The 13,010-nt window shown below is 53.7% G+C and overlaps 1 protein-coding gene and 1 long non-coding RNA gene across 2 annotated transcripts in view; one reads left to right on the top strand and one right to left on the bottom strand.

The window, feature by feature from the left end:
- The window catches only part of IFFO2 (intermediate filament family orphan 2), a 45,643-nt gene extending 43,130 nt beyond the window's left edge, over positions 1–2,513 (bottom strand). The window contains exon 1 of the mRNA XM_059691023.1: positions 1,562–2,513. Within this exon, the coding sequence (XP_059547006.1) occupies positions 1,562–2,226 (665 nt within the window). The 5' untranslated portion in view covers positions 2,227–2,513. The remainder of the gene's footprint in view (positions 1–1,561) is intronic.
- Positions 2,514–2,575: 62 nt separating this feature from the next.
- LOC132231608 (uncharacterized) lies at positions 2,576–9,608 on the top strand. Its single transcript, XR_009452097.1, has 4 exons — positions 2,576–2,957; positions 6,589–6,703; positions 7,948–8,062; positions 9,264–9,608. It is a non-coding gene; the product is annotated as an uncharacterized LOC132231608 (long non-coding RNA).
- The last annotated feature ends 3,402 nt before the right edge of the window (positions 9,609–13,010 follow it).

The following is a 13,010-nucleotide window of genomic DNA, read 5'->3' as shown; positions in this document are numbered from 1 at the left end:
ACTACCATCTTTAATGCCATCAACTTGATTATTTTATACCAGTGGTTCTCAACCTTACTAATGCCTCGACCCTTTAATACAGTTCCTCATGTTGTGGTGACCCCCAATTTCATTGTTACAAATTGAACATAATTAAAGCATAGTGATTAATCACAACAACAATATGTAATTATATATGTGTATTCCGATGGTCTTAGGCGACCCCTGTGAAAGGGTCGTTCGACCGCCAAAGGGGTCGCGACCCACAGGTTGAGAAACGCTGTTTTATACCTTCCAAAGAGCATCACCACCCTCCTCTCCCCTCATGCAAATGTGAATGAATTTCATTGCTCCGTTTCTCTGATGAGCAAGCAGGCTTCCAAGTGGTTCAATAATCTCAGGTGATGGGCTGATATTAACGCCTTCCCAGTAGAGGAAAAGGAGGGAGACCCATGCCCAGCAACCTGGGCAGACCTCTGTGCTCATGTGACTCAGGGACTCAAGGAGTGGAAGGAAAGATCTTCTCAGCACATCCTCCAAATCCAGGAGTTTAGAGCCAAGTTCTCAATTCAGAGTTGCCCAGGCTGGGACACCCCCGCCCAGGCCTGAGATGCTACAGACAGACAGACCCCTCTCCTCTCATCTGAAAGTAGAGCCCACAGCCCTCTCAGCCAGGCTGTAGGCAGGAAACAGTGTTACTTTCCCACCTGGGGGATCTGGGCTGGGTAGAAATGTGCTGGCCAGTCCTGTAGGTAGTCTGCCTGGCACCCTACTCAGAGATGGTGGTCTTGGTCCATTCAATGTCCAGTCTCCCAGTCCAAGGTTTACCTCCTTCTGTGGGCCTTTGGGGCTGTTTGTTGAGGCCCAATAAACCATGACACTAGGATGGCAGGGGAGAGGAGTGAAGGCAGGGGTTTCTAAAAGCTTGTGGCCTATCTAATGTAGGTCTGGTTACCCAGCCCAGCCAGCTGGATCCTAGAGCTGGAGCAAGAAGGCGGACCCTAGCCCCAGTGCTAGACAGAGATGCTTCCATTTTCAAATACACGATCTCATTTAATTCAAGGAACAAAAGGTCAGTGGGTTACTGAAGAGTTTTTTCTTTTCACCCGGGGAAGGAGGGCAGCTCCTCTCCATATTCTTGGGAAAGTACCTAGACTGGGAGACAGACTGGACAGGAGTACTTCAAACCACTAGTTCAGATCCTGGGGTCACCAACTTACTAGACAATCCCCTCAGGCAAGTCACTTGCATCTCCGTGCCTTAGCTTCCTCATCTATAAAATGGTGATAAGAATGCTCTACATGTTGCTATGAGAATTAAATGAGATGACTTAAAACACCCATGGCAATTTTGTCACCTACAAAACAATGCGCCTGGCCCAACAAAGGTTCGGAGGTGCCCCGGCTGTAGTCAGCGCCGCCCCCCATTCTTGGAACCAGATAGCCGAGTTTTCCCAGCGCACGCAGGGTCCTCTGCGAACAGTTTGCAGCCCACCTGCTAGGACCAGCTGGCTGCCCCCGGCCCCTCCCAAACGCAACGCACACATTCCGCAGCCACAGGGGAGAGGCGAGGCGGCACTCACCTCCGCTTGTACTCGTCGCGCTCGCGCTTCACCTTGGCCAGCACGTTGTAGAGCGCACGGATCTCGGGCGTGATGGTGTCGATCTGCACTCCCACGCCGTCGGGGTGCACCCACGACACGCCGGGGCCCTGCACTGTCTCCACGCCGCCGCCGCCCGTGCGCCGCACCTGCGTGTAGCTCCAGATGGTCCCAGGCAAGCGGCCATAGAGCTGCGGGTGAGAGCCGCCGCCGGGGGGCAGGCCGCCCAGGGCCACGGCGTTGGCGTTGGTGCCGGCCGCCACGCCGCTGCCACTGCCGATGCCGTGCCCGCTGCCCGGCGCGGGTGGCCGTAGCAGATCCGGCCCGGTCTGCACGGCCTGCTCGCGGGTGAATGTCTTGTAGCGCAGCCGCCGCTCGCGTTCGCTTTGCTGTTGCTCCAGCTGCTTTTCCAGCAGCCGGTTGCGCCTCTCCAGCTCGTGCACCTTGGCCAGGAAGCAGCGGAAGCGCACGTTGAGCCCCTTCAAGAGGTGGATGTTAGAGCCCAGGTCATCCCGCAGCGCCGCCGTCACCGGCGATGGCCCTGGGCCGGCCCCGCCGCCGCCCCCGCCGGGGCAGCTCCCGCCGCCGCCGCCCGGCGGACAGCCAAAGGCCAAAGCCATCTCCCCGAACAGCAACGAGTTCACCATGCGCCGGCTGCGCAGCTCAGGGCCCCGGGCCCGCGGCTCCAGGGAAGGCTCCAGCTCCGGGCAGGGCTCCCGGCGCGGCCGGGCCAGATTGGGCGCGGGCTCCAGCGCGGCCGGCCGGACGGGCAGTTCCAGATGAGCGCCAGATGCGGCCTCCGCGGCGACAGAGACCGGACCGCCCCCGGATGTGGGCGCGGAGGCAAGGAACAGGGCTCAGGCTGCGACGGAGGCCGCGGCGGCTGCGCGATGTAGCGAGGGTTGCGGATACCGGCGCGGGAGCTGTCACAGACGATGTGGAGGCGCCGCGGCGGCAGCGAGCAGAGGACTCTCGGCCGGCACTGCCCCTCTCTCTGCGGCGGGCCCCGCCCACTGCAGACGCAGGCCCCGCCCCCCATTGCCCCGCCCACCCGCCTCCTGCGGCGCTTCTCCTGTCCGAGGCGGGGCCTCGAGACCCGCAACGCTGGACCACGCCCACCCACTCGGGGCTCCGCCCACTCAGGGCTCCGCCCCTACCCCGGCGCCAATGACCGGCTGTCTGCAGCTCTGGCTCCGCCCAGGTCCCCTGGACCACGCCTCTCCTGCCGGGTCCTGCTGCCACGCGCGGCTCGGATTCTTAGCGAGGAGACACGGACCGCTGAGCTGCACCATCCTTGCGGTTAGCTGGAGCCGCCGCAGAGCTAGCCCGGCCTCTTAAAGGGACAAGCAGCTTCCGCAGCGCTCGTTTCTGGATTTAGGTAGCCCTCTCCCCCACGTCCTCCGCCAAGGAGACTCTGCTTCTCTCCCACCCCAATTCCCAGGACCCAAATTCCCACGGGGTACGGAAAACCTCGGCCTGGAAGGGCTGGGGGACCACAGCATCCGAAGGTGCATCTGCACCCCACCTCCACTTCAGCCTGGGCAGCTTAGATCGACCTTCCCGGGATAAGGCCTCTCTTGTGCCAGCACGTTCCCCACGCGGTGGACCCAGGCAGGCTCCTCCACCCCTTGCCCCCAGGTTCCGCCTGGGCACTGCAGAGCCCTCTAGTCCCCCGGCCCACGGAGGTGCCACGCCGATTAAGGGGATACGGGGGACGGGGGAGGGTAGTCCCAGTGAGGACCATTCGGGAACATGACACCCTCTTGCTCAGCCTGGGCTGCTGTTGCTCCGCCCGCCCGGAATGACCACCTCCACACCACCGCACACTCACACGCTGAGATGTAGCTGACCCCAGAGCTGGAGGTCCATTTCATTGAGCCACTTAGGGGGCAACGTGCGGGAGGAATTCATCTGGAGGGTGGAGCCAACCCGAGGACGCATTCATTCATTCTTTCATTCATTCAAAACTGTTTTCAGATCTACCACCCTAAAGACCAAGTTCTCCAATCTGATGTTCGCTAAAATCAATTTGCAAGCATCTATCTTTTTTAAAAAAATGATAATAATAGCCCTCATTATTGAGTGCTTAGTATATGTCAGGTGCCATACTTAATTATTGTCCCCATTTTACCGAGGTCACTGAGACCAGAGAAGCAGCAGCAAGCAGTCCCAAAGCGAATACTCTGTCCTGCCCACTCCACTGGCCTCTTGTCCATTTCCCCATTTGATCCTCACCACAAACCTCGGAGAGGAGGTGACTCTTACCTTTGAATGTCTTTGGGTTGCATTCTGTGTGCCCTTAGCAAGATATGTGGCATGTTCCAGATTCTTCTGGACACATTTTTTAATTGAAATTTAATATTTGTCTTGTTATTACATTTGGTGTTTGTTTTGTCTCATTGTGTATAAGCTTGAGGGCAGGTACCCTGTTTTACAGGGACAATGGCGTGGCGTTCTCAGCAACAAAAGAGACACAAAGGTGACATGGGCTTGCTCTGGGGTGAGGCCGAGGCTGTGGTGTTCGCTGTTTTTGATTTTAGAGAGGGAAGAAGGGAGAGAGAAACATCTTATTTATTGCACCACTTATTTATGCATTCATTAGTTGATTCTTGTATGTACCCTGACTGGGGATCGAACCAGCAACCTTGGTGAATCAGAATGATGTTCTAACCAACTGAGCTACTCAGCCAAGGCTCAAAGTTGTTCGCTGTTTTTGATTCACTCATAAGAGCAAACCCTCCACATGTTTCCTTCCCTCACCTCTAGCTTCTTGCTTCCTGCGAAAATAGGCTCACCTCTACAACACAGCCTGAAACTGCCCTGCCATGAAACCTTTCTCTGTTTATCCCAGCCCCGTGGCCACTGCCCTTTATTTACTCTTTGTTCTCTCATCTCTTGGTGCTTTTCTTGTTTACTTAACCCAGAGAGTCAAAACCCCTTTGCCTTAAAGCAGGAGTTCCTAGGGGGCTGAGGATAGAATTCTGAAGGGTTTGTGACATTGGGATGGACAAAAGTTTACATCTCCATTTTTCACCAATCTCTAAAGGACACTTAGCATTTCCTTTGATCATGAATGCAGCCAGCAGGTAAAAAGTCCCTGTGATTTTGCCATTAACAAAAATCACAGATATTTTCATATCACACTTTAGTTACTGTAGAAATCTCAAAATATTGTTTAAGCTACCACAACTCTGAAACTAAGGTCATATCAGGCTCACCACTGAATCTTACTTAATGGATTAATAAAGAAGCACATGTTATTATATCCCAACAGTTTCTAAATACTTTATAATTGTATTTTAGTAAAAATTGTTTTCATTGTAACCCGAATGCAATTTTTAAAAATTATTCGGTGGCCCTAGCCGGTTTGGCTCAGTGGATAGAGCTTCGGCCTGCAAACTGAAGGGTCCCGGGTTCGATTCCCATCAAGAGCCCATGCCTGGGTTGTGGGCTCGATCCCCAGTAGGGGACATGATGAGATATTCTCTCTCATCATTGATGCTTCTATTTCTCCCTCTCCCTCTCTGAAATCAATAAAAATATATATTTATTTTTAAACAGTTACCCTGAGAAGGGTCCACAGTCCTCACTGGATGCCCAAGGGGCCTGCGGGACAGAGGGGTTAAGATGCCACACCTGGGGAGCAATGCCCTGCAGCCTTTTCTAGGAAGAATCTGTTCTGCCAACAGAAGTGTCCTGGAGTTGGGGTGTGAATTGTGAGCAAGGCAGGAACTTAAGGAGCTCTGGGGGAGCTAATGGCGACAGGCAGCCCAAAGGACGGTCCTGAGAAGTGGGAGGGGGTTCAGGGAGGGACACCTGACCTGGGGGAGATGGCTGAGCAGAAGCAGGAGGTCTGAAGGAAATGGAGGATGTCGAACCCAGGCTAGAAGGGACTTCCGACTGAATGTAGAAACATGATATGTACAAACCAAATGGCTAGAAAACAGTTCTGTGGCCTCATGGGTGCAAAAGTGAGAGGCTGTGTATTTTGATCTTTGTGGGTAACATGAGCCGGGAGGTTAACCTTATGCCCTCCAGCTACGGTGACCAACTGTCTCCATTTTCCCCAAACCAAGGGGTTTCCCTTGACATTGGACCTTTATTGCTCAAACCTAGAAAGTCCCTGGCAAACCAGGACTGGCTGGTCATCCTACTTCCACCACATAGCTCTGGGGACCTCTGAGGCCAAGTCCTGGTCATTAATGTCAGCCCAGACAGAGCCAGGGTGCAGCAAACCCAATGTTCCCAATGTTCCCATTACAGAGACAGGAGAACTGAGGCCCAGAGAGGCTAGAGATTAGCCCCAAGCTGCCCAAATAATTAGTGGCAAAACTTGGTCTACAATTCTGGTTCCATTCCCTATCCAACGCTCAGGACAGTAAAGTCAGTGGTCCCTTCCCCTCAGCCCTGGACACCTTCATGTCCCCCATCCGTCATCCGAAGAGACTGTAGGTGGGTCCTCACGGTCGCTGGAGTTCCAACAGACAGGAGGGATGCCAGCTCCACTCCCTTAGGGGGGCATCTCCCCTTGGCCCTCAAAACCACAGTGGTGTACCTGACACTCTTCTTGGAAGCAAGAAGAGAGACTATTTTCAGAGAGGCGCTTTTGAGACAAAGTTGGCTTAGGTTTGTATCTCTGCCCCAGCTGTGTGAGCGGGCAAGTTACTTCTCATCTCCGAGCCTCCATTTCCTCATCAGTGAAATGGGCATAACTTCACTCGCAAGGCCCTTCTTATACCCTCTGTCTCTGTCACGGCCACCTTGCCAGCCTCATCAAATTGCTGGGTACGTAGCAGGCTCTCAATAAACAGTTACGGAAGGAAGGAAGGAAGGAAGGAAGGAAGGAAGGAAGGAAGGAAGGAAGGGAGGGAGGGAGGGAGGGAGGGAGGGAGGGAGGGAGGGAGGGAGGGAGGGAGGGAGGGAGGGAGATGAATGAATGGTCAAACAACTTTCATTCTTCCCACCTTACTCTCTCACCATTTCACCTGGTAACTACCCTCCTCCTTCAGGTCTCAGCATCATGCACAAAACCTTCTCTGCCTTCCCAGCACCCACCAGGTCTGGATTGGGATGCATCCCCTGGACTATGCCAGCACCATGCCTACACACAGCATGACAGACCAGGTACATTCTCTTGTCATCACTGGCATTTTCATCTGCATCTCCACCCCACCCTAACCTCAACCCCCAATGCTCACTACACCATGATCTCCATCAGGCAGGGACCTTGAACCAGAACCAAGTCTAGTTCATTGCTGTACTCCTGTGTCCTGGCATGGTGCCTGGCACATAATAGCTTCTCAACAAAGATGAGTTCAGGGAAACAAATGAATGAGCTGTTAGGGCTGGAAAAAAATCCCTGTAAAGTGCATACTAGGTGCTCAATAAATGTTAGACTTTCATATTTTAATTACACTCCTTTGTCTCACTATTTTTGGGGGAATATTTTACATATCATACAATTCACCCATTTCAATGGTTGTTAGTAAATTTACCAAGTTATGCCACTATCACTATAAAACCGTTTTTAGAATATTTTCTCTCTCCCAATAAGATCTCTCATGCCTGCCCTAACCGGTTTGGCTCAGTGGATAGAGCATCGGCCTGCAAACTTAAGGGTCCCAGGTTTGATTCCGGTCAAGGGCATGTACCTGGGTTGAGGGCACATCCTCAGTAGGGGGTGTGCAGGAGGCAGCTGATCGATGTTTCTCTCGCATCGATGTTTCTAACTCTCTATCCCTCTCCCTTCCTCTCTGTAAAAAATCAATAAAATATATTTTTTTAAAAAAAGATCTCTCATGCCCATTGACCGTTGCTCCATGTTTCCACCCCTGCCCCGGGCAACCACTCATCTACTGTCTCTATGAATTTACCTTTTCTGGACATTTCATATAAATGGAATCATACAATATGTGCCCTCTTGTGTCTTGATTCTTTCACTGAGCACAATGTTTTTGAGGTTCACCCATGTCATAGCATCAGTAGGTCATTCCTTTTAATTGACAATCTCTTTTTAAATTTTGATAGTGAGAATTCTTCATTAGCTGATTTACTTTTCTACACTTCAGTTCCCAACCTGGAAATAAGGCTAAGAAGAATATCCACTTCATAGGGTGGTTATAAGGGTTAAATGAGTTAATACCTGTGAAATCAGCACGTAGTAAATGCTCAATAAATAGTAGCTATTATCACCATAATTTTTTTGACCTTTTTGCTTATGCAAATATGGACAGCCCATAAATATATAAAGAGGCAGGGGGAAAATAAGTATCTCCATTGTTCCCACACCCAGTGGTCCTCTCGGGCATCTAAATTCAGTTGGGGAGAATAAACTGCTCTCTCCACTGTGTCCCCATCCTCACCCGCAGGCTGCAGTTTCTAGAACATTCTCACCAGGTTTCTTCATGGAGAAATGAAAGAGAGCAGTAAAACATGATGGCACAGAGGAAAGGGAGCGGCTGCAAATCCCACATGATGCTACAGGTGAAAATTAATCCTTTAAACAAAACAGCAGACTCTAGAGGTGTCCCATCTCTCCTCCCCAAAAACAATAATGATGACAGCAACAGCCAAAAAACACCAACGCTGGCCAAAAGGGCACGTTGCTGAGCCTCATCCCTCCTGGGCACCTCCGGGCTTACAAGCGACTTAAGCTGCCTGCTGGCTCGACAATTATTCTGGGCGGGTTTGCCTTCCTTGAAAAGGGCGTAGGTTTCACCGGCATCAGGGCGCCGAAGTGTCCCACTGGCTACCCGACAGCGTTGCTCTTGGTCAACAACGGCCTTGGGGGAGCCCTGGTTGCTTCCAGAACCTTCTCCAGGCTTCTGTGGACCTGTTCTGGGAAGGCCAGTGGGCAGCGCTGTATAATCTGGCTCCATGGCCGTGTGGGTACGAGGAGGGGATCCAGAGCCAGGCTCCATTCACTAACGGTGTGACTGTGGGCAGGTGGCTTAACTGCCCCGTGCCTCAGTTTCCCCCGCTGTAAAATGGAAGGGAGTATGAGGATGAAGCAAGTCCACGTGTGTAAGAAGCTGAGAGCAGTACCTGGCATGCATTCGGAGGCGGCTCTCATGAGCCAACATTCCCCGAACCTCTGGTATGTGCCAGGCGCCGTTCTAGGTGTGGTTTGCCTCCACGTGACAGGGACTCAAGGCCAGGGATGCCAGAGGCCTAACCGGGGCCATGCAGGACCACCTAGGGCAGCGGTTCTCAACCTTCCCCATGCCGCGACCCTTCCATACAGTTCCTCATGTTGTGGGGACCCCCAATTTCATCGTTACAAATCGAACATAATGAAAGCATAGTGATTCATCACAAAAACAATATGTAGTTATCTATGTGTTTTCCGATGGTCTTAGGCGACCCCTGTGAAAGGGTCGTTCGACCCCCAAAGGGGTCGTGACCCACAGGTTGAGAACCGCTGCTCTAGGGGGAGCCACAAGTTTGGGGGGCTTGCTTTCGGGCCTTATTCCCCAATTCCTGTATGACAAGCACCTGCTGACCGTCTCTTTTACCCAGACTCTGTCACTAGAACTCCACATGATAAAGGCCCTTCTGCAGATGGGAGAGTGCCGCTCGGGGGGTAAAGTGACCCATCCACAGCACGTGGAGTGAGTTCTGGACCCAACTCTGAACTCCAAGTCCTGTCCCCCCCCCCCCCCCCCGCCCCCCGCGCTCACTGCAGCTCCTTCTCGACAACTCAGAGGGGGACATTCAGACACAGACCTGAGGAGGGAGCTGTTGGCGTCATGCCCGCCCACCCGTTCCACAGCAGAAACCCTCAGTGAGCGGAAGGGGGCACAGAGGAGCGAGGGGCAAGAGCATCGTCAAGAGAGCCTGGCGCCATGAGAAGCAGCGCCGTGCACTCCTGCCTCTGGGCCTGTGCACGTGCTGGCTTCCCCTCCAGGAACACTGCTCCCCTTCTCGCTGGCCCGTTTGTACTTATCCTTCAGATCGGAGCTTTGGTCCACCTCTCCTTTTTCGTTTGTTGTCTCGTTTTGACTTTGTAATGACTTACGTTCAGTAAAGTGCATCAGTACTACATGTACGGCTCAACCAATTTCCACATATGCACACCCCGGTGTACTCACACCGCCCCCCCCCCACCCCGTGGACTCACCCCCTGCCGCCCCCGCCGTGTACTTACCCCCAGGTCATTGCTCCCTCCACCAGTGCCTCCCACGGGCAAGCAGGTTCTGGCCCTTCTCACCAAGGGTCCCTTGCCAGCCTCCGGTAGGTGGACTCATACAGCTTTTGGCTCCCTTTGCTGAGTCTGACCTGAAGGAGACCCACCGTGCAGCTGTGTTAACAGCATTTTGCCCTTTCGCTTTGCTGTGCGGTATCATATGGCATGAAGTTATCGCAGTTTATTTACTCAATCTCCTGCGGATGGACGTAGGAGCCGTCTCTGGTTTGGGTCTTAAGACTCGACGAACCTTTTCCTGTATATCTTCTGGGGACGATAAGTGCGTGTTCCTCTTGAGCACAAATCCAGGAATAAGCTACCATGACCTAGGGGATGCGGATGTTTAGAGTTAGTAGATGCGGCCAGTTTTCCGAGGCGGCCATACACGTTTACACCCCCTTCAGCAGTGTCTGGAGTTCTGACTGTCCATGTCCGGCTAATACTGGGTACAGTCCGTCCTTTCTATGTTAAGCTTCCTGAGGGGTGTGAAGGGAAGCACTTCCCCTAGAAGCCACTCTGCAACCCCCAGCCCAGAGAAGGGGGGCCTCCTGGTCTTGCCCACTATGGATGCGTTTCTCTGCGGCATTTCTCCACATTCGCTGTCTCCCTCCTCTCATGGGGGCGGGGCTCCGGGAGGGAGGGAAGGACGCTCTCTCTGACCCACAGCGCCCTTGGGATGACAGAGAAGCCAGACCCTGCCACCTGCTCCCAGGCCGCCCAGCCTCTTGCAGTGCAGCCGGGAGTCCAGCCCCGAGGAGGCGGGCTCTCTCTTTGATGTGCCCTAATCACCGTCAAGCCCGGTGCTCCTTCCTGGGCGTGTGAGCCTCAGTTTCCCCATGTCCAGAATAAGAATGATATCTCTGCCCCATAGGGTTGCGGTGAGAGCCAAGCGAAATGCAATACATTAAGTCTGGGAAGGGCGCCGGGCAGAGGGGCGTGGCGCCCTGAGATCATTCCACTGCCCACCCGCCCCCCGTCCGCAGCCCTTCTCAGAGGAGACGGCCTCCCCCGCCTCATCCTTCTCATCATCAGAGAGCTTTCTAAAGTGCCCGACAGCAGGAAGCCACACGTCCATCTCCTCCATCTCCGCCCCAAGTGGTGGGGGTCCCTGACCTCAAAACCCAGCAAGTGCTGGGAGCCTCCTCGCTGCTCCTGCCCGGCCTTACCTGCTCCAGCAGCGCTACCTGCGCTGGTGACGTGCCGGGCATTGCACGGAGCGGGTCCCTGCATCACCTCATTCTATCCCAGCCTCGTCAGTTTGAGGGAAGGGCCGTCATTCCCCTTTTCCCGATGGAGAAACTGAGGTTCGGAGGAGCAGCTGGGTGGCCACACCAGCCTCAGGACGGGGAGGGCCCGGCCACTGCAGGGGGAGACCAGGATGCGTGGCCTGTTGTCAGGAAGGCCCTGGGTGTTCCAGGAACCACAGGGTAGCAGGGTGGGCAGGGCAGGGGAGTCCTGATTCCCTAGGGTACCCCTGTCTTCCCCACCGGCTGGCTTGTGAGCGTGGTGAATCCCCACTCCCTTCCACACCTATGTCCGGTTTGCAAAGGGCTTTCTCACGTGGTAGAGGAAGCCTTCAGAGGGAGGGACAGGCAGGTTCTCCCTTCCCTCGCGGTCCTGTTTCTGCTGAGACAGATGTCCCAGCAGCGAGGACATTGCATGGGAGGCGACTACAAAGAAAAGGGTGAGTCAAGGGCCCTCTTCCCAGAGGACCGCTCCTTCCAGCACCATGAAAGGGAGGAATGCTCTGACCTCATCCCAGGCCCACGGCAGGGATGTCTCCCTGATTGTCCTGCACGCAACTCAAAGCTACACGTCACAGCAGCCACCGTGTCAGCCCCGGTGACCTCCCCGGCGGCTGTTTCGTAACTAAGGAGGCCTCGGCCAGCGAGACGTTTCCTTGGTCTACAGCTGCCCTGTGCCTTCCGGCCCGACTCAAAGTGACAATAGGATCCCTGAGGTGCCCGGCAACAGGGCATTGACCAAGTCAGTCGCGGCACACCCCTGAGCAGTGGCACTCAGCAGCCCCGAGGATCACACACGCCCATGTTTACTGGCACAGGGAGAGGCCCACCAGTTACTATGGAAGCAAAAAGCACGGCCACGAACATCCACTGAAGAAGTGCCCGTCCTGTCTGTAGGGTCGTCTGTGTACACACATGGAAAATTATCTGTCAGGACATCCGCGAGGTCAGCAGGTGGTTTTTACTTTTGTTAAATACCTTTATGTGTTTCTGAATAATTGGGATCGTTACAAAGCTCTGGGCCAGGTATCAGGGTGAGCCCCTTACCAGCAAGGTCTCAGTTAAGACAAGGTCGCCTCGAGACAAGGTCGGTAAATTCTTTTCTCATTTTACAATGAGCACTTATTACTTCTATAAGGAGAACAATGGAAATGGAAAAGCTGTTTTCACTTTGGGGGTAAAAAACAACAACCCACTTCATTTATCGCATATGGCTGCATACAAGACACTGGACCAAGTGGGAGATCTAGAGACACATGGGATGCCGTCCTTGACTTCAAGAAGGTCCCAGCCCAGGTTCCTAAAGATCTAGAATGCTGGCTTGCATCTGGTAGGTGGACCGCGGGAGGCACTCTGTGGTGCTATGAGAAGACAGAACAACAGACTGGCTTGGGAGCCACAAAACAAGTATGTATTGAGCACCAACTATGTGCCTCTGCTCTGAGCCTTATCTCATTCCGGGCTCACAGTGGCTCTTGGGTGGACATGACCTCCATCATTGTTCTCTAAGGAAATCCAGGCTCACCAAAGCCCCAAAATTGTCCCCGAGCCACGAAGCGAGGACTAGCAAAGACAGAATTCGAACTTCCATCTCCAAAGCCAATGAACGCTCTCTCTCCCACTCCCGGCACTCCCACCAGCCCCAGGCCAGTGCTCAGGACAAAGCAGCCTTTAGTTCAAACTTGCCTCGTAGGTAACATTTCAATAGCAGGAGAGGCACACAAAGGCAATTCTCTGTCCAGACCTCAGTTTTCTCGCCTTGGAATTGGAGGTAATAATACCAGCCTCCTAGGGTTGGTGTGAGGACTGACAGAGAAACCCGACATATTTCCGGCGGAGGCAATAGAGATAATCATGTGTGTACAGCACCTTGAAAACACTCCTGGCACATGGTGAGCACTTCGCTAAACAGAAGCTGTAGTGGGCTCTGGAGTCAGGCTGCCTGGGTTTGTGTCTCTTCTCCGCCACTTGCTGTGTGACACTGGGCAAGTTACTTAACTTC

This window comes from Myotis daubentonii, chromosome 3 (genome assembly GCF_963259705.1).
Source record: "Myotis daubentonii chromosome 3, mMyoDau2.1, whole genome shotgun sequence".
Lineage (NCBI taxonomy): Eukaryota > Metazoa > Chordata > Mammalia > Chiroptera > Vespertilionidae > Myotis > Myotis daubentonii.
Note: the sequence above shows the minus strand (reverse complement) of the source record. Positions and strands in the feature narration are given on the sequence as shown.